Source organism: Buteo buteo, chromosome 12 (genome assembly GCF_964188355.1).
Source record: "Buteo buteo chromosome 12, bButBut1.hap1.1, whole genome shotgun sequence".
In the NCBI taxonomy this organism is placed as follows: Eukaryota; Metazoa; Chordata; class Aves; order Accipitriformes; family Accipitridae; genus Buteo; species Buteo buteo.
Window position 1 is genome coordinate 25,988,064 of NC_134182.1, and position 26,904 is coordinate 26,014,967.

Sequence of the window (26,904 nt, forward strand, 5' to 3'; positions counted from 1 at the left end):
GTGTTGATAGCACACCAGTGTTTTGGCTACTGCTGAGCAGTGCTGGCACAGCATCAAGGCTGTCTGCCCAACATTTTTGCCCTCCCCTCAATGGCAGGCTGGGGCAGGGCAAGATGTTGGGAGGGGACACAATCAGGACAGCTGACCTAAACTAACCAAACAGATATTCCATACCATATGACGTCAGCTCAGATATAAAAGCTAAGTAAAGGGAGACAGAGGGGGGGGGCATTTTGTCTTCCGGAGCAACCACTACGCGTACTGAAGCCCTGCTTCCCGAGAAGTGGCTAGACATCGCCTGCTGATGGGAAGTAGAGAATAACATCATTTGTTTTTTTCTTTGCTTTCGCACGCGCGACCTTTGCTATCACTGTATTAAACTGTCCTTATCTTGACCCACGAGCCTTTTGTTATATTTTCTTCCCCCCCAGCTGAGGAGGGGGAGTGATAGAGCGGCTTTGGTGGGCACCTGGCGTCCAACCAGGGTCAACCCACCACAAAATTAAATTTGAAATTAACAGCCTGTACATTAAAGCCCAAACAGGCAATAACTTACTATGGTCATCTAAATAAAAAGCTGCATTGTCTTCCTCAAATTTTAATGATTATGTTAGATGTGGAAGTATGATGAAAAGACTTCTAATTTTTGAAGAATAACAAACCAAGATTGACAAATACTCTATTTCATGATATTACACACTGCACCTAATAGGAAAATTAAATACAACTTTTATAGTACAGTCACCTTCAGAACATTCTTTTCCTATCAAGAATTTGTGCCCTGCTGCGATGGCCTTCTGGTTTCTGACTTGACTAACTTCAAATTTCATTAGTAGCTCTGAGAGAACATTTTTATTGTTTCAACTGTTTCATTCAATTTTGAATCAGCAGGAAAGCATGGCCTTTTTTCTCTTGTTATGTACACGCCCATGATAAAAGCAAAGAGCTCAGAAACAATGGGCCAGAATTGTGTTCCTATTGGTATCTAGACAGGTGCTGAAATAAATACAGGAACAGACCAAAGCACGGTCTTCACCTCCTCATAAATCTTACTAAGCCAATTCAACCACATGTCTGTGTCCAGATCACCTTTGGGCATGCAAGCACCTAGAGCATACCTATTCAAAAGAACTCCTGCCTGGTTACTAATCATGCTTAATGTTTCCTCTCCTAACCCACTTTAAATCTGAAACGCTACCATTTTTTCACCTATGCAGCTGAAAAATTGGTTTTACATGTTCTAAATTCCCGACTCTCCGCAAGCGTCGCCTGAGAGAAAACGTGATGAACACATCACCGGGAAAGCAGAACAGAGCTCGTACGGACAGACACACGGAAGCTCCCTCCCAATTAGCTGGCCGAGGTGCTCCTGGCGCCACACCCACGGCAATAGGGAGCCCGCCCCGGCCACGACCCGGCCCGCCTCGCCCTGAGGGCTGGGCGCCTCAGCCGGCACCTGCCGCTCTCCCCGGGGATCTCACAGGAGGTTCTCCACAGAGAAACGCATAAGCAGGCGCCATATGCATAGGCACACGTACGCCTGCCTATGTCTACCCACGCTCGCCTCACAAGCTGTTGCTTCGGAGTCAGCGTCAGCTCCCGCGGGGGAAGGCAAACACCTCCCCTCCCCTGCCCGCCGCTGCCGGCAACGGCCCCGCGACTGCGTGGCAGCCGGCGGCGGGCAGGGCGCAGGGCTTCCCCCCGCCCCGCGCACGTGGGGCTCGTGCTGAAGCGCGCGACCCCCGGCTGCCCCTGGCGCGCGCTCCCTCACGCCTGCTCCACCGCCCCTCCCCACTCTGCAGCGCGCACGCGCCTCCTCCCGCCTCCTCCGCGCTGACAGCAGCGCGCGTGCGCGGGCAGTCGGGCTGCCGCCGCGCCTGCGCGGCCTCCCGGCGTGCCCGGCGACAGCGTCATGGCGGCTCCCTGCGGCGGGTTCCTGCACATGGGTTGAGGGGACGCCGGCAGCGCCTGTCAGCGCGGGCGTTGCGAGCCGCGGGCGAGCGAGGCGGCTGCGGTGGGGAGTGGAGCGGGAGCGGCGGGACCATGCTGGCCCTGGAGCGCTCCCTGCTAAGGGGCTTCCTCGGCGCGGCGGAGTCCCTGGAGTGGAAGCAGGGCGAAGTCGCGTCGGCAGGTGAGGGAGGTCCCGGCCCGGCGGGGGGAAGGTGCCCAGCTGTTGTGCGCGGCCGTTCTGTGGGTACCCGGCACCGCCAATGTCTCTACCGGCCCCAGGCCGAGCCGGGATCGCGGCTGGTGTCTCCCTTCAGCTGCGCCCGCTCCGGGGGCGGTCGTGTGCTCCCGCCCTTTCTGCCCCTTGCCGGGCGCCGGCGGGCTCCTGCCGGCGCCGCAGGGCGGGGGAGGCCGTTGGGCTCGTCAGCCTGGAGGAGGGCGAGCGGCACTGCCGGCAGGGTAGGGCTGAGGCGAGAGGTGCGGCCGACAGGACTCTCCTCAGAGTTTCTGGGCCGCTACGTGCCGGTCCCACAGGGCTTCAGGTGGAGAGGCCGCGGCTGAAGCAGTCCCTGCCCTGCGCACGGTGGCCGGCAGGCGCCCCACCGCCCGCTTCATGTCGGCACTCTGGCGGCTTTTAATCATGGTGCTTCCTTCGACTGCCTCATGGCCCGCGAGTGAAAGACTACCTGTTTGCTTGAATTTGGCAGTGATATGAAAGTCGCTCTTGTAGCAAGACGTGAGGAGAAAAAGTCTGTCATGAGCTACCTGTTCTGTATTTTACTAGTTATTTAGCCACAGTTACTTGAGGGAACAATGGAAAGCAGTCCCTTGAGGGGACTTGATTAGGTTGCTGCTGACCTAGCTTTCCTGCAAGGGAAGGCAGCGACTTTTAAAATGCAACATTTGTCATGAAAAGGCATTTCCATTTTTCAGACAGGCTAGAAATGCAGTTGTGCTCAAGTCATATGCATGTGCCATACTGTTTAAAACATTTAGAGGTTGTAGGATATTGAAAGACTCATTTATCCCTACCCAAGCACTTAGTGAATTTTGGAAAAGAACTGTACAGAGCTACTCAGCTCTATTTCCTTATATTACTCCTTATTTAACCTTAATCATTGTACTGTCCAGGAACGTTAGGTGACGTGACTGACAGATGTCAGATCTGTCTTATCTTTTCACTGAGAGTTGTGTATGCTGTTTATGGTGTGTGGTTGGTTTTTTGTTTGTCGGGTTTTTTTTAGTTTTGGTTTGTTTTTTTAAGTAGTGTGCTGCTATATGATGTAGGGAAGACTGAAGAAAGGTATCTTGTGGTAGAGATAGAAAATGGTGGGGTTGGTGAAGATTCCTAGTTGTCACTTGCGTGGGCCCTTCCTAATGATGATACTAAAACTGAAGACTGTGACCTTGAATTTGTATGGTGTCTTATAAGAAGCTAAACACAGAATCCAAAGCAGATTTTATGTACTTAAAGTTATGTTACAGTGTTACCGGAAAGAGAAAACCTCAATATTCTTCATTAGTGTCCTCACAGCCAATAGTTATTCTACAAACTACAGCATCACCTGTCGGGGCAACTAGAATCCAATATAAAGAAGTTGTCATTTGGTGAAAGAAAGTCTCCTCAAAGCATAAACTGGAGAAAGTTTCTTGTTATTTCTGTTGTCTGAGAGAGTATGACATCAGCAGGGCTGCAGAACCATTACTATTCTTTTGCATATACCCTTCCAGGTACAGCTTAAAGTGTTTAAATCATCTAGCACAAATGATCTCTTATAGCATTCAGTTGATCATTGTTGTAAAGAACAAAAGTAAATTGTGATCAACAGCCTGGTCCAGAGAAATTAGAATGAATGTCTCTGTGTCACCCATGCCTACCAAATCATCCATCGCTGCTATTGAAGTTGGTTCTGCTCTTGGTCTGCCCATATGTCTGAAATTTAGAATACTTTTTTTAGCTGGATGAGCTTGGGGTTGGTATTTGGTTCGCTTCCTTGCACAGCTGCTGCTTGTGTGTATCTGTACCTGTGCTAGTGTTAAATTGGCTAGCTCAGGTACTAATACCAGTGTAGCTATGGTAACACTGAGTGCATGGGAGCTGCGGTCCCCAGCTGGAATCACAGATTAATATTAAGGCACCCATCCTATGCAGACCTTTGCATTTCCTCAGCTGCACCATTACCAGCATCTGCAGCAGCTAGTTTAAAACTAGTTAGTACATCTGCATGAGTTGTAGCCACAGCTGTAGTGCAGGCAGATACTGATTTTGCTCAAGAATAGAAGGTTTTAACATGGTGAAGTTGTTCTAACAGCTGCTGGATTTATTGCACTGTAATATATCTGAAGAAAGAAGGGAAGATACTTTCTGTGAACAAAGTTGTAGCCTGGGTCAAGAACTTGATGGGTTTGAAGCTTCTTAGGAATTACATGTGTAGAATTTCATGACTTCTGTTTGTCTTGAAAGGCTTCAGGGGAGAAAGATTCATGGATCTAAATCCACCTTAGTAGTTACTCCTAAGAATCTGACTCCATATACAGACTTCTCATTGAGATAGTAAACTTATAATAGGAAAATAATTCTTTTATAAAGAAAGAAATCATATTGCCCATTCTTTGTGAATATTCTAAGCATTTAAAGGAAGGACTGAGTAGTTTCTGCAGTTTTACATGAGAATTTATTCACTGAACTTTACAAATATTGAACCATTTTTACTTGTTGCGTTTCCCCTAAAAGGGTTCTCTAGTCTGTGAAATTATTGTCTGTCATCGTTTAACCCTAGCCAGCAACTAAGCACCATGCAGCCACTCGCTCACTGACCCCCCCACCCAGTGGGATGGGGGAGAGAATTGGGGGGGGGGGAAAAAAATAGTAGTAAAACTCATGGGTTGAGATAAGAACAGTTTAATAGAACAGAAAGGAAGAAACTAAAAATTATAATAATAATAATAAAATGTCAATAGTAGTAATAATAGGATTGGAATATACAAAAGAAGTGATGCACAATGCAATTGCTCACCATCCACTGTCTGATGCCCAATTGGTTCCCAAGCAGTGATCCCTCCCAGGCCAACTGCCCGCAGTTTATATACTAGACATGATGTCACATGGTATGGAATATTCCTTTGGCCAGTTTGGGTCAGATGCCCTGGCTTTGTCCCCTCCCAACTTCTTGTGCCCTTCCAGCCTTCTTGCTGGCTGGGCATAAGAAGCTGAAAAATCCTTGACTTAGTATAAACGTTACTTGGCAGCAACTGAAAACATCAGTGTGTTATCCACATTCTTCTCATACTGAACCCAAAACATAACACCATACCAGCTACTAGGAAGAAAATTAACTCTATCCCAACCGAAACAAGGACATTGTCTTATCTATAGGATTTTACTGTAACACACTCATATAAAATGTTTTGGAGGAAGAAAACCCTCTAGTGATAATTGAAGTCATCTTCAATAACTGTAGTGTACATGTTTGAAAGGCCATCCATGTATTTCCCCTGAAATTTCAGTGCAAGTTTTTGTTTTACATTCATCTGGCAGCTTGTGTTTTACTGTAACATTAATACAAGTTCTGTAAAATTTATTTTGAATAAAGTGACGCCTGCTACTGCTGTTCTTTAGTTTCAATGCGACTGCACTTTTCCTGCAATGTAAATGAAGATTCATTCCTTGAAAGGGAACCCTGTCTTGGTTTGAATAGGTCTTGTAAGACAAAGTTGTTTCAAAATTGACACTGATTTCTGTTTTCTTTTTTTTTTCAGAAAGTGGTTCATTACTGCAGTTGATTTATGATGGGAGATACAAGGCAATATTTTCAAATTCAGCCATCCAGAATGTTTTCAGTGCACCTTCTGTGACAGAGGAGAACATTGACAGTTACTTGGAGAAACAGATTCTAGCATTCCTGGACTGTTCTGCAGAGATTGATAACGTGGAAAGGTAGAAATTATTATTTATTATGTGGAAGATTAATAGAGGCCATGCTTTATTTTTACAAAAGGCATTTTTTTAGATTCTATATGTGACATAGGGCCTCCAAAATTCTTGTTCTGACAGAAAAACAGAAAACAGATTTCTCGGGTTGTTCCCCCCACTCCCTTGGGGCATCTATTCATTATCATTGTTTCTTTCACTGGATAGTATCGTGATATGAAGGTTTGTTGGAAACACTAGCTTTATTTACAGTGATTACCTCTGAAGCTGCTCATATAAAGAAGCCAATAAATGTAAATTCATGTTGCCATGTTATCATCAAACAATTTAAGTTTTCTCTCTGAAACGTTGCATTGCATTTAGGTGACTCCTTGAAGTATCATGTAATGTTACTGTCCGAGCAATGCCTGTATTTCTAAGTCTGAGTCATAGCAAGGTTGTTCTACTCTTCTTAATGTAAAATGAGTAAGGTATTACTCATGGATGCTATTCATCGATTTCTTCACAAGACTTTCTCTGATGGATTCTCTATAATTCTACTGCATATGCTAATTCTTGCTGTTAATGAGTCTGACTTTAGTGTTTACAGTTTGCTACATAAATAACAAACAGACTAAATCTAGCCTGCTAGGGATAGTAGAAGCAGAAAACTATATGTACATATATGTGTGTGTGTGCATATATTTGTTTATTATAAAAGGTGAAGGTGGGAAAAAGTTTTGCCAAAAGAAGAGCAAAATATAAGAGAAGATAAAGGTAAAAAGAAAGTAAGAGGAAGGGAACGTATTGCCAATAAGTGTGGCTGAGTACAAGTGCTTGTGTTTTGGTATGACAGACATAAACCCAAGAGTTTTTGCTAAAATATCAGAGAGAAACAAGTAGTTGGCACCTCTAAAATATTGAGCTGAGATTTGTTAGTGATCTTAGTGTGTCAAAAGCTTATCTTCTAGTGTGGTACACAATACAATGCACTCCTGTTTTCTGACTTGGAATGTTCAGAGGTTGTTCCTGTGCATTTTGTCTCTAGGTGTTTTTTTTCCTTTTTTTTTTAATTTCTTTGTTGTGCTGTTGCTGGTAAATATTAGCTGGAGTTTAGATTGTAACAGAGTCTAGAAAATTTTTTCAGTATTGCTAGATTCTGTTGTCTGGCAATAGTTTTTTCTGAATAATGTGACAAGGAAAGAAAGATTGATCAGGACTTCAAAGAGATCCAATCCTGATCTTAATCATTCCTTGAAATATGTGTTGCTGCTTGAAATGTACGTTGCTGCCTTCATGAACCATTCAGCTTCTTAGAGTTAATCATAATCTATGTTATGCACTCAGTAATACTTTATATGTATCCTGTCATGGTTGTGTGCCATCTTCTCTTGCTCCCCCTGTGAGCTTTTATTGGCCTATATGCCATTTACAGGACTCTACTGCTGCTGCCCTACTGCAGACAGCAAACGAATTTGTTCCTCAAGGTGCTCATACTCCAGCTCTTTGGTCTTTGAGGTTTTTCTTGTTCCCTTTGCAACTGCAGGCATTAGAAGCCCCCTTGCCAGAAGATATGGAAGCAGATCTGCAATATTTAGCCTTTCAGAAGCAGATAGAGGGTTTTCAGCCCCAAATTACAGCCTCAAGTCTTATTCAAAATGAAAGTGTGTAGTCTTCGAAGTGTATCAGTGTCTTCCAGGAACACTTTTTGTTTGTAGCAGTCAAGTGAATTTTTCAAGCTCCATTAGTAATAATATAAGAGGCTTTGAATTATATTAGTGCTGAAGGAAGTAAGTTGTGACTTTCTCTAGATAGAAAAACTTCTACTGAAAGACAGATCATTGCCTATTTTAGGTAGGCACTGCTTATAGCGCTTATATCTGTACCATGTTTGTCTCCAATGACTTTCTAGGTTAAAATGTATTACATGGTTATTTTTCCTACCTGGAGGCCCTAAGCCCTGTGACTGCCTTAGGGAAGGAATTAATGCAACTTTGCACTCTGACCTTCCATTGCCTATGGTGAAAAAGTTTTTGTTTATTTTTTTTAATAGGTAAAATGCCATTTTCTTTTTCTGCTGAGTGATTCAAAGGAAGCGCAACAAACCTCTAAGTTCTAGCTCAGAAAATTCAGTGAGACACTGGTTTTCTTGTGACTTTTAGTGGATGAGATAAGTTCAAATATATGCTTTTTTTGTCCTGAACTGAAAGTTGTAGTTCTGGAGATTAAAAAAAACTCAATGGGAGTTGAATTCAATCAGAAACAGAAAGTTGGATAATGTTAATCTTATTCTTTTAGCACAATTTAAACACAGTACAAAGTATGGTTTTATGATAGTGTTAAAAGAACTCTTAAGGAGTTCTTTTTCTGAAGCTAAAACTGAGCAGCTTGAGGGCAAAACAGCTCAAAATTTGGATCTAGATTGTAATTTCTTTGGACATAGCCTGTAACTTTTTCCACTTTCAAATCTATGGTTCTGTAAGGAAAACATTTAACAGTATTTTAAAATTTGCTGCAACTTTTTCTATCATTTTAACTGCTTCCATCCTTTCCCTGCCCCAGACATTTTTACACTATGGCACTTGTAACCCTAAGGCTTAAAAATGAAGTCTCAAAGCATTCCTTAGAATAAACTTACTGAATAGGTGATATTATTTTTTTTTCACTTTTTTCTTGCTGTTGCTACTCACTGCAATGGTTAACAGTTATTTTCCACAGAAAACATAGCTTCACAGCTGTATTTTAAATCAGCAAATTGTAGAGCATGAAGCAATAGTATATGTGTTAACTATGTAGAGGGGGAATTACTTTTTATTTTTTCCTGAGCTCTTTGTGAAGGAGGCGCATTCATTGCCTGACATACAGTTTGATTCTGAAGACTTGAAGGAAATAGCGTGCAGGACACAACAAAAAGAATAGTTTTGGAGAGCTTGTTTCAAAAGAGCTTGGAGGTCTCTTATGTTTGATTCCAAAACCTAAAGGAACAAGGAAATGAGCACTAACACTTGTTTATAGTGACTGTGTATTTACTACTTTTACCTTACTCAACGCATACATGAATGCCAAACTTTCCAAAACAAATCGTTACAATAAAGCTTGTTATGCTTTCCCAACTTGAATGCTGAATGGTATTTTTGGTATTTCCCTTGGGGCATCTGATGGTTAGTTCACTGGTTTGCTTTATATATTGAAAAACAAAAATGAAGAAATTCTTGCTGTTTCTGCAGCTTGCTTTGATGTATATGAATTGAAAAAAATAACTATTCAGTGTCTAATTTTGCTTTGACTTGTCTTCTGTAATTTCTGGCTTCACTAAAAAGAAAAGAAACACTCCCCAAACCTGTAACCTAATCACATGTTAAACATAGCCTGGCTATTGAGTATTTTCTCACTCTTATTTTTTTTTTGTAAATTCTAGCATTATATGCAAATCCATTATTTTTTCCAATAGAAACACTCTATTATTCTTTATTTTGAATTTGAGCCACATTAGGTATAGCAATATGAATATTAAAGTGGACTGTATATAAGCTTCTGATTTTACATCATGGATCACAATCCTACTGTACTTGGTATAAACAATGTTTAAAAAAAAAAAGGCAGCAAACCCCACATTCACATAGAGAAAGGAAGAACAACATGGATGGATACAGACATATGTCTAAGGAAATGTAAGAAATAAATTAAACTCTGTCGGTCACCATAGTAAGTGGAACACTAGCAGCAGTCCCTCTGTTGCTTTTCAGGCAGCCTTTGGGAGGTGAGCATTTGCAGGTCTGCATTGTAAGCATGAATGGCAGTCAGGGAGATAGAATGAAATTTTTTCTTGGAAAAAAAAAAAATTAGAGATAGGCAGGGGAGGCTAGCATTTGCAGGGATTAGAGGTTGGAATTAACTTTCTGATATAGAATGAGTGATAAGGAGACTGGAAGTTGGTCATGGATGTGAAAATGGGGAAAACAAAAGAAATCAACTGGTGATGACAAATTAGCCAGTGGAGAGACAGTATCCTAGCCAAAGTAATAGAATTGGTTATCAGTTCTTCCAGAGGCCTTCCGCATGGATATAACTGTGTTACAACTTCAAGCAAATTTGCCTGCCTGATAGATAGATGTCGGCAATGTTAAAAATAAATAAATAATTTTTAGTTGAAATAATAGTTAAATGATAAAATAATGAAAATGAGTCTTCAAAAGACTGAAGTGCATCTGTCAAATCACAGTGCAGAGATGGTTGATTATTCTGTATGTTATCTTTTCCTTTCAGAAGCTTTGAAGCTAATGTATCATGGGAGAATAATTAGAAAATATGTCTATGTGGTTGTTTTGTGTGTAATGGTAATAACTTAGTGTACAGTAATTGTTAGTGCTTTGTGTTCTTGAGTTATTTGGAAGTTTAATGGTAATCTTAGATACGTATTCAAATAATATTTCCTGGTAGATAGTGGCTGAATAATGATAGCTAGTAAATGTTACCTTGTTCAACAAGAACTCTTTATACTAGTCTTTGTTCTCTAACTCTCCTGAAGGCTCTGTTCATTTTTATTTTTATTTTTTTAAAATCAAGCATTCCCCACCTCTGCTTTCTCATTGTTCTGCATCTTTTGTCACGTTCTTGTCCACCAGCTGCTTGTTTGTGTGTGGCTTTTCTATTTGACTTTAGTTTTCTAGGGGTTGTATGACACTATCCTTTTGTTTCCATTTGGAGGACTCTTGCATCTGTAAGTCCCTTTTTTATTGAGGGGGGGAAGACTAGGTTTTTCTAGTTCATTTGTGCTCCTTAACATACCAATTTTCATATCAAACCAGCACAATTAAAATGTTAGCTTTTTGCAGGAAGGAGGCATTTTATATATGTCACAGGGCCCTTGTTGGCACATGACTCATTATAACACAATAAGGTTTGAAGTCATTAAGGAACTGTAAAACAAACCAGAAGTTTGTATAAATCTCCTGAAAGTTTACACATGTTAAATTGACTGTTAAATTCTGAGTGATTGTGCCCTGCTTTCTGCAGACCACATAGCTTATTTGTTACTGTAGGTGTGTAAAGAAATAATATCATAATGATGTTAGATGAGCTTAGTCTTATAAATAAGGAAATTTTTGCCATACTTAGTTTCAGGAATGAAACAAAGTCTCATAAATCCCTCTTTAAATAAAATATTATGATTTAAATTAAAAAGCATGATTGAATCAGATAACACTTGCTGCCAAATTATCTAAACTAACTTGGAGGTGATAGTTTTGAACTTTTTTGATTTCATTTAGTTGTTTTATTATCAGAGGGAGTGAAAATAAACAGCTATGTCAAAACAAAAATAAACATGCTGTTTTGGAACATATACTATTGCAATATATTTTCTGAAAATGCTGAGGATTAGATGTATCTTAAGAAAATATAACAGTCGTGCAATAAGCAAATATGGGATAATCTGCATCCTATCTAATCTCCTTCTGATCTCTGATAGTTAGATACAGCCTTAAATTTTGAAACATATGAACTAACTCTGCTTCCAAAATGTTTGTCATTAATTACAACCATTATAAACATATTTCCAAGCCTTTTAGTGCCCCAAGTGCATTCTTGAATATTACGTTCATTGTATTTTCCTAACAAGAGTGATTTTTTTTTTTTAAAGACTGAGGGTTTTGAATTAGTACAAGAATTAATCAGATCTTGTAACCTTAATTAAAAATGTAATATGTTGCTAATTGCTTTTCTTATCTATATTGCAGGCAGAGGCTGATGTTTCTACTTGGTGTGGGTAGTTTGCAGCTCTTCGTTCAAAGCAATTGGACTGGGCCTCCTGTTCAGTTAAAGCTTCAGGACTTTTTGCCACCTGCATTGTTACAGAAATTCTGTGAGGTATACTTGGATTTTAATAAGCTGTCCTTTTAGTGTCACTGCTTTTCACAAATAACCACAATTCATAGGTGTGTCAGAGAAGGCACATCTATGAGGCACAGTGCTAGAATGAATTGCCTTGATCGTTGATCCTACTGGCTGCTATTGCAAGCATCTTCAGCTATATCAGTTTTATAAGCTAAAAGTACCCTGAAAATGTCCTAAAAGTAGCTACTCTTTTTCTGCTTCAGAGATTTCCTGCTGGAGATGCTGGGTTTGGATGGGGTACATATGTTTATTTTATGGGAACATTTACTCGAAGGCCATTTGCAGTCAATACACTTTTTATTTATTTTGGGATGTGTTCTTAGCTGGATCAAAGAAAGATACTTATAAATGGCTTAGAAATTTTCACTACTTAGGGTAAGGTAGAGGCTGCGTGTCTTGCAAATAGCAGAATATCTGGCAGATACTAAGAGAACAGTAGATTTGGGTGTTCAGTATCCTGTTGGTCTCATGGATGATGCCAAGTGAATTGTAGTAGTATTAGTAAAAAAATGCTGACTCAAATAGAGCTTTTGGAAGAGGAGGTGAAACTGAGGAGTCAATTTTATTTGCTTTGGCATCTTATGTAAATAACTAATCAACACCATAACTTCATTTGTGAGATGCATATATTGTTTCTCAAGGCAGTACCACATGTGATCTCATGACTTTCCTGCACAGTTCAGCACTGTTTCTTGAGCATTAATTTTTCTCTTGGATTTAAAGCTATGGTAAAATACTCATTACTACAGCGTGTCAGGGAAGGACATATCACTAGTCTCTGCTAATGCTAAATCTGCACGACTTTGAATTTAGTATTTCACTGTGAATAAGATATGGACCATGAGCAATGTAAACACTGTGAACTGTAAAATGAGGGGAAGTCTGAGTACGTGAAAAGTTTCACATAAGACCGTTGGATCTGTGTTGCATTTTTGTGGCATATTTCTGCAAGAATTCCATAATTCGTAAAGTCCTACCCTAGGTTTGTTTGCAAGATTGTATTTCTCAGCAGCCAATTCAGATACTGTATCTCTCCCCTTTTTGTAAATAGATGTTTATCAGTTTGGTTCATCTTTTAGAGCTGACATAGTGTGTATATAGGCTTATTTTTGGCTTGATTTTTGATAGTAGAAATTCAGATCTTGTCTTATGATGACTAAATAAGTAACAGTGGAGACCAAGTATATTAAGCCTTCTAGGATGTGAAATGAGTTAGCAGAAATTTTAAAGTTTGCTATTTTTGCAGGGAAAATGAGTTCAATATGCCTTTATATATAATAAAAAAAAAGAATTACAAACTAATTTCTTCCATTCTTCTTACAATCTGTTTATAATCTTTATAGTATTATATATCTTACAATATATATCTTATAATCTGTTTACTGCAGAACTCTAATATTCTATATTAGTGTATATGCACAGGCTGCAGTCTAACACAGAGACTGCAGCCCAAGATGATAGTCATAGAATTGCTGTCACTGACAGAGTTCACAGACCTGTAAAACACAATGTTCATAATTTCTATTTACCATCCCATTTATTGTCTGTCTTAATGAAAGACTGAGATACTAATTGCCTGTTGAATATGGGAATACCTCTCCTGTTTAGTTTCTGTTATGTTCCTACTGTGTCTGTGAATGTAATGCATTGAAAGATATTTGCTTACGCAGAGGTGGCATTCCAGAAACTAAATTGGCAAGAGATTATAAGAGAAAACAGGCTTGAGCATACTTGATTTCTAATAAGTACTGCATCAGACTTTGATATTGCTGCAAGGTTTAGCTATTTATGCATTCAGGCAGAAGAAGCTTACCTTTTTTTATATTACTGCTATCTATATTATCTTCTCCTGATATGTTAGTGGGGTTTTTTCCAAGAGCATTAAACATTTAAATATAAACATTTAAATGCTAAAATATAATATCCAGTTCTCTTCTTTATTAAACATCTTAATTCAAAAGCATTTGTATGTTTTGAATTATCCTTATTTACTTACTTTTCTTTCCGAGTATTCTTCGTATATAAACATTCTGTAAAAATGAACATCTCAATGAACTGATATTTTTGTGCTTCTATTAATCCAGCTTTTCCCTCTTGCGTACACAGACATTCAGAAAAAGTGGGTTAAAAATATAGCTCTAATTTTCTCCATCTTTTGTAATCTTCCACATTCTGTCATCAAGACTAATACAATTCCTTTTTAAATAGACCTTCCTTTTTTTGGGTTTTCAGATTAAAATGATTTTTTCCCATGTCAAGGTTAAAAAATTATGTCTTCATGTCTCTTCTAGCCTGCTCTAAGTAATACCACTAACTTTCAGCCTTACAATGTCTCATTTCTTTTGGGAATATTTTCAGAACTGTTATTCTTATTTTCAGAATTCTTTATTGGATTAATCTTAACTTTTTGCTTTCAGGCTATGTTGCTGATGCCATTTCTATCCTTTGAAAGTTTCATCTCTGGGTTAGTGGCATAGTTTCATTTCTGCTCCCAGATAGCTTCTGAATGCATCATTAATTTCTTATGAGTTCGTTAAGACTGCAAGAGACTATAATTAATTACAATGAAGAACAAATAAAATAGCCTCTTTTAGATGAGTTGCTGGTGGGGGCCTCTTGGATGTCTTCCATGAACAATATTCATGAGTATGTGTACATTATTTCCCACCCCTTAAATTGATTCCAGCCTTCTCTGTAAGTTACAGTTACGTTCATGTACTCCATTAGGATTTCTTTATATGTCCTCCAGAACTGGTTTGTGCTTTTCTCTTTTGAGTCCACAAATAAAAGTAGTTCAGTAATTTCTAAACAGAAAACCAGCTAGTGTTTAGGTTATTAGGTGTCTTTCAGTTTTCTAAAATAACTTTGAGACTTTACCACACCAGTGAAATAGTCTGACTGATAGTATCTTGAATTTTTTAGTAAGCGAATTGTGTTAAAGGAAGATTTAAAAATACTGGATTTCAGTTAAAATGAATTAGCAGTTCTGGCTTTGAACTTGATGGGATTAGAATAAAACATTTTTAATGAGCTAAGTGCTTATTATAAGTGGGATATAGTAATAGGCTCTTTGTGTCTTAAAGAACTGTCACTGTCTCTCTGCATGTAAGGGAATAAAGGTGCAGAACTGTTGAACTTGGAGCATGTTTATCCTGCTTTAAATTTCAGAGTTTCTGAGTGTTAGCTCATACAATTGAGTTTAGTATTTTCACTACATGAACTGGACAAAACTGTGTAGTAGGACTAATTAAGACCACCAATGACTGTAAGAACGTTGTGCGGACAAGCTGCTTTAATTGTGTGTTGTCTGATTTCATATTCACAAGTAGGACAGTGGTAACAGTGAGAGGCTCCATCTGGAAGAAGATCCCAATGTGTTAATTGATAAGACATGTAAATAACTGGTAGGAATCCTCCAAATACATATATCAACAGCTCCTGCTGGCCTTTTTGTAACTTCCAGGTTGATTCCAAACAATGAGTTTTGGAATGCATTTGAATAATTCTTTTTCCTTATACTTGTTTTACTGCTTCTTTTTTGCATTATTTGATCCCTTTTCTGGAAGAGACTGAAATACTATCACACTTTTATTGATACCAGTAGCAGTGTTCATAATTCATATGGAAAACACCAATGTACTATGTAGTACTACTGTCTAAAATCCAGTATGGTTCCTTAGCCTTGTTAATTAAATCTGTTGGAAATTCCTCTTTTTTCAAGACCTAGATGCTTGGCTTCCATTAGCATAAACTAGCCAAAAAGGAGGAGTTGAATTTTAGGCTGACTGATGTGCTGTTTGAATACCAGTGACCAGCAAGATACAGGCTTTGAAGATTTTGCAGATTTCTCCCTCTTGTGGGGAATATAAGGATGAATAATGAAGGCTAAATGTGGAGGCAGAGCCTGTAACCAGAGATAATCTGCTAAAGCAGCCTACAGTCTTGCCCTACATTCCCTTGCTATCAGTATAGAAAAGAAGAGAGATTCTTAATGCAGCCACTTGGAAAATACTCCCTTAAAAATGGGGCAAAGTTACCGTCTTAGGGAGTATGGACAAGAGCATTCATAACCAAGTACTTCTACATGTAGCACTCAGGGAAGACTTCTTATGCTAGCTCATCTTTATTATCTTCAGCCTGCAACTCAGCTCTGCATGGGTTACCTGTTGCTGGTTTGGATCATGAAACTAGAGACAGCCTCCACTGTAATATTATCTCCTTTGCAGAAAGTTGGAGAAGCAGTTACAAACAAAACCAATTTTTCCATTCCCTGAAGTCTAGAGTAAAGAGTGAATTCTGTTCCAAAGGACCCAAATCTTTGGCTGGTAACCTCAGTACATTCTCCGTTATTCTAAAGATATATCACCTTAGCTTTGCCAAATGAGAAATTGTTGTGCAGTAGTCTTTGTACTGTTTAAAATCTGAGAAGCCCACTATATCAGGCTTAGTAGCGACATGCAGATTCCTTATTTGATAGTTTGTTTATCTCTGCCCTCCCCCCCCTCCATATTTTCATTAATTCTTCCCAAGCCTTTAGTCTGGCTTTTTCTACTTCTGTGTATGTCTGCACTTACCTTTTTAAGATTTAGGGGAAGGATCCCCAAGACTGAGAAAGAGCTGGTGAAACATTAGGAAGGCCAGTTCAGAGCAGTCCCTTATACAAAAGTAAAAGCATACCAAATGCTCACTTTGCCTCTAATCATTATTGTTAGCAAGAAAAGAATATGAAGCCTCTAAACTAAAATTCTCATACTCTCTATTGTCAGAGCTATTGAATGTGGATGGCAGAAGTTTTTTTTTCTGATTATCATTGCTCAGGTAGTAACAAAGGTGCTGGGAAATACTTTTGAAATACTATAAAAACCAAAATAGCCAAGAGTACTGTCTAGCTTGCAGTTGATTTAGGGCTTTAGTAGTCGTTACTTAACAGTAGCCATTAAGTTGCTGTTTGGAAGTTGAATACGTAACCAGCTGTGTTTCAGAGATTAAAAAAATATGTATCTAGAGTGAATTGAGCTTCATTTGTCTGTGTTTAGTTCAGAAGTGGTCAAACCACCTGCCGGTCCAACAGAAACTGGATGATTACCTTAGAGATTTCTCAGCATATGTTCTTAAAGTAATCACATAGTATATGTTTTTGTGCTTTAAGAAAATTATTTCTGAATAAAAGAATTACACTTTTTGATGGCCAGTCTGGTGCAGAATGGAAAGACTCAACCCTTTAACCCAGGCTTACTAGGTCAAGAACATTGTGTTAGCAAGTCTTGGGTTGTGGCCATTTTGAGATATGTGAAATTCTTGAGCTGTATGAGATAGGTTCAACACTTTGCTACTTAAGTGTTTAAACACCGGAATACAAACTCAAAATTTCTTTTTACTCTTAGCTAATGTTTTAGGGATTTTTGTGGACTTGATTCCTAACTTCTCAGCCCTTGAAGCTGTAAAAGCTTAAATGTCTACCTTTTCTTTATGTAGCTGTTCTCTCATCTTAAAGACTACCTTAGGGCAGTAAATTGTTAGAATTCTGAACTCATAATGCAGTCTTAGAGCGGAATTTAGAAGAATGAATGTTGGTTTAGGCTTTCTCAGCTAAAAGAAACGGATGTCTGCTTTCCTGTATAGGATTTGCTTCATGGAAGAGAATGTAGAGTTGTTCAAATACAAGACAGCAGTTCTTTGGCTCTGAGACTTGTTGGTTTATTGCCAAGGCTGTGACATGTCTCCCTTCTCCCTCCTTCATTACATTCCTTGTAATGTTACATAGCTGGACTGAGCTCTCCATTGAAAGGATTTGAAATGTGAATTTGAGATTAATTGGTTGCTACAGTGCTTAAACAAGCGTAGATTACTGTAGCATAGCAAGGCTGGCTTAGAAAATGGTTCTGTAACAAAGCTTGTGGCTTCTTTGCTTTCCCACTGAGTATTTTAAGTGCAGTCTACTTTGATTATAGAAAGAACCAAAAAGGAGCAGATAAAAAAAAAGTTCTAAGTTAAACTGAAAATTATATTGTGTCCTATTATATACGTGTGTGTGTATTTTAAAAATGAATCTTTAGAAGTACCAATTGATGACTTTCTCAAAATTGGAGAAGAGATGTTGGTAAGGCTGTTCCTTTCTGAGTCACTAGAGGTAGGAGGGATCTGGTATACTTCCAGTTGGCAGTTTCTTTCCTTTATTCTCAAGTGGTATGTCAGACTATTGTAAATTTTGTTTTCCATAGTGGGGTTGAAATGACTGCAGTGATGTCATGCAAGAATTCGACTTTGAGTAAATAATTTAAAGACCCAAGTCATTGTCTATAAAGTAAAAGTATTTTCAGTGTTAATGTAAGATAAATAATTAAGAAACCTAAGCAAATCAGAGGAAAAAAAAGCCTGAAGATTACTCAGTCATTAAAAAGTGAACTAGGGTAACATGTAGCTTAACAACTTTTGTCTTTAATGTAACCTGTTGGTAAAGGTATTGAAAAGAGTTTCAAATAACTTAGAAATTACCTTATTTGTGTAGTTTTAAAAGCTGAAATGTGATTCAAATAATTTCTGTCCTGGTTGTGTAGACTGAATAAGAATCTTTCTCAGGCAAGTGACTTCAATGCAAGCTGTCATTTAACCTTCTCTTCTTCTCTTTCCCTTCCTTTCCCTTTTTTTGCCCCTTTCATACCAACTGAAAACAAAAGCCCTACTTTTTTTTAGTTTGCAAAGGAAACCTGCCATATGAGAACCAGGAATAAACTAATGAACTGACATCTCCCTGAATCTGAAGATACACTGCTTGAATGCTTTCATTGCATTAAAAGGGAGAGAAGAATAGGTGACTGTCAGATGACAGTCACCACTGAGAGACAAATTCCCTGGAGAGCTACCTGGAGCCCATTAAGTAAAAGAATTACTGTAGGGAGTGTCATACAGGAAAGCATCCAAAGCAGAGAGAGGTTTTTATTGGACAAACGGAAGAATGGCTCTAATATTGCTGCCCTGATGCAACTCCAGCAAGAAGCTCCCTCTGGGGAAAGAGGAAGATAACACACATTGACATCACTGGAGGAATATCTAGTGTATTTGAGTGCTGTAGGATTAATGTAATTAACAAATTATTTTATTTCTGTGATTACAAACTGAATGGCATGGATTTACCAGAAACTTTTCTCCTTAGATCATGGGAAGGATTATATTACTGGAATGTGTTTGGGGATAGTGTTAACTGGACATATGCATTTCAGGTGGGAGAAAATCAGTGTCTTTCATACCTTGTTGGTATGGTGTACCAGGACAACAAGAAACAAGGCAGAATTCACCATGACTTGGTAAAACGTTGAGACTCCAAGAGACAGTGATTTTTTAATTATTATTTTATTGTTTTGAGCAGACTTTTTCCTTAAATACATGAATAGTTATTTTTCCTAATTCTATATTACATGATTTGTTTATAAACTTACTTAGGTTTCATGAAACTTGTAATTTTTGTTTTCATTCTTCTTTCAGCCAAAAATGCTGCATGCAGCTATTCTGAAGATGCTGGTTCTAGATGGTGAATCAGTCTATACCTTGACTTCTCATCCTATTTTGCTGCTTATAGCCAGGATAATCCTTGTGAATTTAAGACACAAACTTGCATCTCTTCAGGTAAGAAATATGACTAATGATTATGACTGCCAGCTACTCATTCATTGTTTCTCTCATTCTTTTCTTCATACCTCACTGAATCTGTATAACTTCCATTTCTTTTTCTGTAGCTCTGAGGTTTTTCCCTCTAAGAAACAGTTCAGACAAAGTGATTATAATCAAACACAAGTATCTTTTTTTTCTTAAAGATAAGGTATTTTCTCACTGTTTTCCCTAAAAGAGAAGAAAGATGCTTTCATTTCCTGGAAAAATTAGAAAATTTAATAGGAAGCAACTTTTTTAAAAGACACGTATTTTGTGACATTAGTTAGGGGGGGTGGGGGGAATATGCCCTATCATGCAGCATACATATATTATGTCCTTTTTAACAAGCTTTGGGATACTGTTAACCATTACTGTATGAATTCTAAGCCATGAGTTCTAGATGCCAAGGAAGTCCTCTCTTTTTTTTGTCATTGTCCTCTACCTCTTCTGCAGGTGTCCATGTGGAGGCTACCTTAATTCTCTGTTGTGCTTGTTACATTAAAAACAAGAAGATATGAAGAACCTCCTCTTGAGAGGGTTTTTGTTGCTACCTCCTTTGTAGTTTAGGAGCAGGCTGGTTAGTAGCAGGACTCTCTGGAGCTGGGGGACTTTTAACAGCAGCAACTTCTCCTTATTGCATTCCAGTTGAACAGAATTTGGCTGGAGATCAAAATGCCACATGGTCCCTCTTTATGCTTGGCTGACAACATGCATTCCCAGCTGGGTCTTTGTATGAGTGATGAATTAAACTGTGTGGGAGATGTTGGCTCTACTGCATTTCTGGAAGCCAAGTTCTTCCATCATTTTCCCTGTTATTCACAGATGAGTGCTGTGGAATTTCAGCAATTGGGTCAGTTAGGGAGGCAGTGAATGTACCTGGTATAGAGAGTTCCCTTGCTGCCTCCCCCCAGACTGACATAATGGGGGGCCGCCTTCTCCCAGTGGAGGTTCAATTATTTGTGGCTACATCAAGTTTGGATAGTAGTTCAAAGGCAACAACTGGTAAAAACTACTTTCATCAACAGGTCAATGTAGCAATTAAAGCTTGCCATTCTTTTTCCCTTGTTTCAACTTGATTCAAAGGAAGTCTCTTAATATTTTTGCTTGTTTAAGATTAGTGCAAATAAATTTAAAATAGGGTGAAATACTCCAAAATATATTATCTAAAGCATTAATAAAGCCCTGTTTTATTTAAAAATGCTATTGTACGTGGAAGATTAAATGCTTAAAAACCATCCAAAAATTCTTAACTTGGCTCCCAAAAAACTAACATTGCTGATAGAATATTGCACAGAGCTCAGCTAGATTACCTGAAACTATAAATAGGTTCTCTCTGATTCTAACATTTCTGAGTGGCAAGCATCAGGCCTCAGGAAATTGTATCATTAAGCTGGATACTTGGTTGTGTGGGAAAATGAATACTTCATTATATAAAGCTAAACTGAAGTAATTTGAAACTTCTTTTTTGAATTGCCTTTAGATTTCTAAGTAAGTGGTGAAATGTTGGGATTTGACCTTCTTCGCAAAGTCTGTTGTGTGCTTTTACTCTGTTCAGCTTGATATCAAAAGTCATCTTTCATTGCTTTTTGAAATAGATGCTATTATTCTTTTTGATAGTTCCTTTCTAGGAACATTACAGTTAACTACATGTGATTGGTTTGGATATTTATGCTTGAATAACGTACAGCCCTTAGGTCAGTCTGATGTAAGCATACCTGTATAAAAAGTTCAGAAGATAGGTGCTTCTCAGAAGCAATCAAACATCTGTTTCATAGAAAATGATTGGTGTGCTAACAGTAGCAGAATAACTAGTAATCATTAGAGCCTGTGTAGAGGTATGCCCTATGTTCAGAGATTATAATCTTAAGGTATAATTTTGAGAATAGAATATTATATTATCGATTAGCTTTTCCATGCATTTCCACCTGGTGCAGCTAGAAAGGGATAAGATATGCTGGGGAACTTTTGTGTACTCAGCTTTCTAAAATCAGGTATGTCAACTGTGATTCAGCTCTGCTATAGAATGATTACTTAGATCAGTAAGGTATTTGCCCTTCTGAAATTCCATGTACAAGCATTAATACTTTCAGTTGTGATTGCAAGGTGTTCTCATGAGCAGTTCTGGTCCTCTTCTACCTCTCAGTCTCCTTTTTACCCACTCTTGAAGAAATAAAAAAAAGGTTAAACAAAACTGGGAAAAATGCATAAAAGGGCAACACCAGATGATTGGACTTGGAAATATTACTGAAGAGTGAGATCATGGCTGTCTATTAAAATCATGAATGTGACACAAAAAGATGTAGGAAACAGCTTTTTTTTTTTTCTTCTTTTTCTGTTACAAGAATTAGGAGGAGTGAAATCAAAGTAGCAAGTGGCTACTCCAAAATAAGCACACAAAAGTACTTCTTTTATCTTCTTTTCTCAAAATTTCATGCCAGATTGTGGTTGTCAAGATTTGCAGGGTTCAAAGAGTAGCTAGAGAAATTAACAGAGGAAAAGCCCATCAAACTCTTAGAGCACTGTAGAGCTGCTTGAATATGTTCATCTCTATGCTAGGTTACTGCACAGTTTTTATATAAACAGCTATTTTGGATGGTTTTATATTTTTTTAGAAATTAGAATCAAATAGATTACAAAATCTGTATTTTAAAGCCACTTACCTTTTTTTTTTTTAAAAAAAGGATCTGTACTTGTTATTAACTTGAAGTATCTGTATTTTCTTTCAGACCTTGTCTTGGTGGACTCTAAGATGTGTGAATATTCACCAGCAGTTGTTAGAGGAGAGATCACCTGAGCTATTTACTCTTGCCCAGACCTGCATAAAACAAGGTATGTTTCTAATTACTCAGTTTCATCAGCTGTAAGACATCATGGGGGAGGGGAATTTGTAGGCACAACTCTTGCAACATGATGCTTATCAGATGCTTATGTAACTATGGAGAGTAGAGAGGCAACAGAATTCACTTAAATTGACATGGACTTATATGACACATAGTATTTTCTGGCCTCTAAGATGAAAATGGGAACGTGTGATTGCAGACAAAGGTTTTCTTCCCCCGTGCTTAGCACTGTTAACATATCACAAGCTCACCTGAGGCCATTCTGTACAGTTTTCATTCCTTATTTAACTGACCTCATTTGGGTTTGAAAAGGAAATGTCCTTGTTCTTCTGTATCTTCATGGGGAAGATAAACTTCTTTTTTCCTGTTTTCCCTATAGCCATCTAAGTTTTGAAATTTGTTACCTCTCTGCATTATATGTAGAGAAAATAGACAACTTTAAAACTGAATTATGTAATATATATATTGATGTTTACAAAGCATAACGTAGAAAGTTAAAATGTCAAATGTAATTATATCACTTGGGTTTTCTTCTAAGAGGAATAAACTCTTACATAAACTGTTAATATCATTTGCTACAGCAACGGATAAAGCTGGAAAAAGGAGGCAAGCTTTTATGTACATTTCCCCCTCACGAGTTAGTTAGCTAAAGATTCTTCATTTAAGTTCACAAACCTGAAATTTCCAACCAATGACATTTAAGAAATTTTCTGTTGCATTTAGAGATGAGTTGTCATGTATGTTTTATTTTGACGAAGAAGGCAATTGTAAATTCCAAAGTTTCACATCTTCCCTCTCTTACCACACCTTAATGGAGCTTTTTTGATCTGAACCATATGTAGGTTCAGGTCATGCAAATTATATGTAAAATATGAAGCGAGTTTTGGTCCTTGAAGAACTTCCAAATAGGCAACAAAGATGTTAGCACGGTAATGAAACTGAGCAGAGGATTTTATTGGGTCCTCTGCAGTGAAGAAGCAACTCACTTAATGCTCTTACTGGATGCTGAAAGGACTGGAGTGGAAGGGATTTGTTGCAGTTGATGTAAAATAAGATTTTGGGAGTTTTTTATACTTTATTAGAGAATTTTGAACTAACTTATAGAGTTATCTTGCACAGGTATGGGAATCTTAAGAATAAATTCTACTTATTCATTAGTCTGTAACTTTAAAATTTCTAGTTCTTGGAAAGTTGGAAGTGTTGCTGATTTGATGCACATATTAAAGTAATTGACAGGTGTAATTTAAGCACATCATGATAAATTTGTTGGCTTGTTAATTTATAGGCTAAGGACTGGAAATGGGGGTTGGACTTTAACAGGTGTGAAAAATGAAATCTAAGTTGCATTGTTAATTTCCAAATTAAATTATAGCAAACTGAGTTTTACTTTAAAAATGGGTGTTGTCAGTGTAGTGGGTTTAGTTTTAAAAGTTTAGCCTTTTTAAATGCTTGTATTGAAAATAAATATTCCTTAAAATGTGACTTCCAGGATATGTTGTAAAAGCTGATCTCTCACCTACTTCTCCTAGCCACTTTAAAAACAGAGTTGCAGAGAGGTGGTTAACTGTTCCAGAGAGGGTATTTTGCTTAGTTTGACGGTCAGGGGTAAACTTTTTGAGACAAAATTGTTGTTGCTTTTTTAATATAGTAAGGCTTTGAATATTTGTGTGTTAGGTTGTACAGTACTTCTAGATTGTATATTTTCTAAATATTTGCCTAAAAATATCTATACATTTTGTATTATGAAATAAGTGGTGCTAGTGTATTCCATTCTGATAAGGAAGGTTAAGGAGATATGTTTGTAATATTTTTTTTAAAAAAGCTTAGAAACTGTAAATAGTCGTCTTCTCATTTCTAGGTAATTTTTTTGTTGTTCTGAGTATATGTTCCATAGATGCCCAGCATCAAAGATATTTGGATGCCAGTGGTTTTGCAGTTCTATTTGAGTACTGCAATTCTTGTTTGACAGAATAGTTTCATTATGTTAACTTTAGAGAATGCAGAGCACATGAAAACACTTTTGGGTTCTGTTAAGTAGGTAAAATTTGTAATAGAGAAATTTGTAGCACATTTACGTGACTCTTTTTCTTCTTGGAAATACCTAAAAACTTGGAACAAAACTGAAAGAGACATAATCAAAAAATTAATTAAAATTCATTTACTAGATGATACTGGGTAGACATACAGTAGTTTGTACAGCCCTGATCTGTGTAGAGGATGCTGCTGCATATGCACAGATACTATGTAAGTACTAAGATGTCTGTTTTCAGTGACCTGTTTTGAAACTCCTGGATATGGTTTTCAGAGAGGGTGATATAAAGTACACTTGAATCTGTAGTGAGTTTTTCCAGGCAGGTTTTGCTGCCTGCTGCCTCTAACAGTTTGTTTACTTTCTAATTAAAGCCATCTGGTATTTCAAACAAGTACCCTTATATTCCGTAAAATAAATACTTAATAAACCTTTTAAATAGTCTTTGATTAGGGCTTGAAAAACCCACTTGCTTTTTCTGTATCAACTTGACTAGAAAACTTTGTCTTAATTATTAGAGAACAAGATACTCAAATTCAAGAGAAATGATCTTTTCTATTTAAAATATATTGTTCTCAAGTGTAAGGTCAACATCATTACCTGAACAGAAGACAGCTGCAGTGATTTCCTGCTGTTCTGAAGCAGCTGTTGTGCAAAACCAACAGGGCTTAGGGCCATTTCCCATCCATTTGGTCCTGTGCCAAACATGGTATGGGATGCCAGAAGGATGTCTTAAGGAAGCCTGGGACATGGGTGCTTCTGTGCAGCTAAATCAATACTAGTAATGATGTGAAGCTTTCCACAAAGGTCCTTGAAGTCTCAAATGCCTAAACTTCCCAAGTTTTGTGATTAGCACTGTAAGTAAATGATATTTAGATAGGTAGTGGTAAGATAATTTCTTGATGTATCGCTTTAGTTCATTATAGCAGTATATATAGGGTTCTAGCACAAGTAATTTTATATTCAGATCATTGAAACTTGTTAGTTATGGAAAAATCAAGAAGTAATATATGATTATAGACTATAACTTGGATTTTTCTTTCTAATTGAATCAGAATCATTCAGCTGGAAAGTTGCATTTTTTTGTGGTTTCTACATGTGTACCTGCACATTCAGTATCTCATAAGCTTTGTTGCACTGACAATGGCCCTTTCAGGACTTAGTGGCTCAAGCCATGCTAAAGAGTCAATCCAAATCTGTTTGCATTTGTATAAAACTCTTAGTGAATTTTTGAGTGCTTTTAATAATACCTCATAGAAAAAAATAATTATATTTTTTCCTTGTGTAAATACTATTTTTGTCCTTTGGGAAACCATCAGAGTGGCACTGTATATGTATAGAGTGTGAAAAGCAGGTGAAGATGGCAGATGTCCCAAATCATTTACTGAAATTTTTCTTTGTAAAAAGAGTTGGTTTTTTTTTTAAAAAAAGCTTTTGTTAGATAGACAGATTTTTTATCATCCTGTGGGCATTATTCTGTTTCTTTTTTTTAAAAAAAGAATGTGTTTAATGATAAATATGGACAAAAGCATTCAAACCTCAGATCGTTTCTTAATGAAGAGTGGACATTACTTAAACGTGAGCTAACTTTCTCAGTTTTGAAGTGATATGTTTGAAATTGACTTTGTGTTAAAAGCAGTGATTAAATTGAACAGACTTTGTTTTTAAATAGTTATAGCCTCTTTAGGGTTTGTTTTTTTAAAGATTAAGTTGTAATCTGCTGCATTCTCTATCCTACTTCAGTTGAAGACCACTGGAGTAATATTTTTAAATTACCAGTTTGCTTTCATTAAACAAAATATCTAAATTCAGACTTTGAAAAAAGTTAAGTTACTAACCAGGCTTTAACCATGCAAATTCTTATTTTCTGAATTAAAAAAGAATGTTATACTTGCTTCTTTTCTAGCTGTGTAAAAATATGTTCAGACTTAGCAGCTCTCTCTACTAATTGAAAGATTTTGAGGATTAACAAGTACTAAAAAAAATAAATAAAAATCTAGGAGGTTTAAACAATAAATCTGTTCAGGCTAGAGTTGACTGCCAATGTCTAAATTCAGAAGTCATAGAAAAATGTTTAAAAAATCCTTGATGATACCAGTTTTTCATATAGTAAGACTTTTTACTGATCTTAATAGAGCGTGTTTGAAAAATTAAGCATCCATTAAGTAACATAGCATCTGTGTTAATCTTGGGTACTGGTCTTTTTAGGTACTGTGATGCTGTGAGTTTTGAAAGAATTCTATTATGTAAATACCTTCTGGTAAAATAAAGCCCAAAGCAAAAAAAGTTTCCATCTAAAAATAATTCACAGGAATTGATTTCAACTTAATGGTCTGTATTTTACTATGCAAGAATATTCTTTTGTCATTTACTGTATTTTGATAGGTAGAATTTAAATATAAGAAATACAAATGCTTCTATGCTGGATAAAAAAGTATCAAGTCTTCTTTCCTAAAGATTTCAGTTTTATATACAAAGGTATTTTCTCCTGTTCAGATGAAGACCATGATTATTATCACTCAGCGAATCAGTAATTATTTAAAAAAAAAAAAGAAAAACCCCACACACAAACAAAAAAAACCCCCTAAAGAATCCTAAGTCCCCATTCAGTGCTCAGTCTGCTGGTGAAGCTTTTT

General features: G+C 37.5%; 1 protein-coding gene and 1 long non-coding RNA gene across 3 annotated transcripts in view; one reads left to right on the top strand and one right to left on the bottom strand.

The window, feature by feature from the left end:
- Positions 1 to 1,721, bottom strand: part of LOC142038088 (uncharacterized) — a 39,242-nt gene extending 37,521 nt beyond the window's left edge. For both annotated transcript variants that reach the window (XR_012652513.1, XR_012652514.1), the window contains exon 1: positions 1,565 to 1,721. This is a non-coding gene — a long non-coding RNA (uncharacterized LOC142038088). The remainder of the gene's footprint in view (positions 1 to 1,564) is intronic.
- Positions 1,722 to 1,890: 169 nt separating this feature from the next.
- TTC27 (tetratricopeptide repeat domain 27) overlaps positions 1,891 to 26,904 on the top strand; it is a 141,621-nt gene continuing 116,607 nt past the window's right edge. The window contains exons 1-5 of the mRNA XM_075043125.1: positions 1,891 to 2,131; positions 5,707 to 5,884; positions 11,596 to 11,725; positions 19,235 to 19,375; positions 22,126 to 22,228. Of these exons, the coding sequence (XP_074899226.1) occupies positions 2,044 to 2,131; positions 5,707 to 5,884; positions 11,596 to 11,725; positions 19,235 to 19,375; positions 22,126 to 22,228 (640 nt within the window). The 5' untranslated portion in view covers positions 1,891 to 2,043. The remainder of the gene's footprint in view (positions 2,132 to 5,706; positions 5,885 to 11,595; positions 11,726 to 19,234; positions 19,376 to 22,125; positions 22,229 to 26,904) is intronic.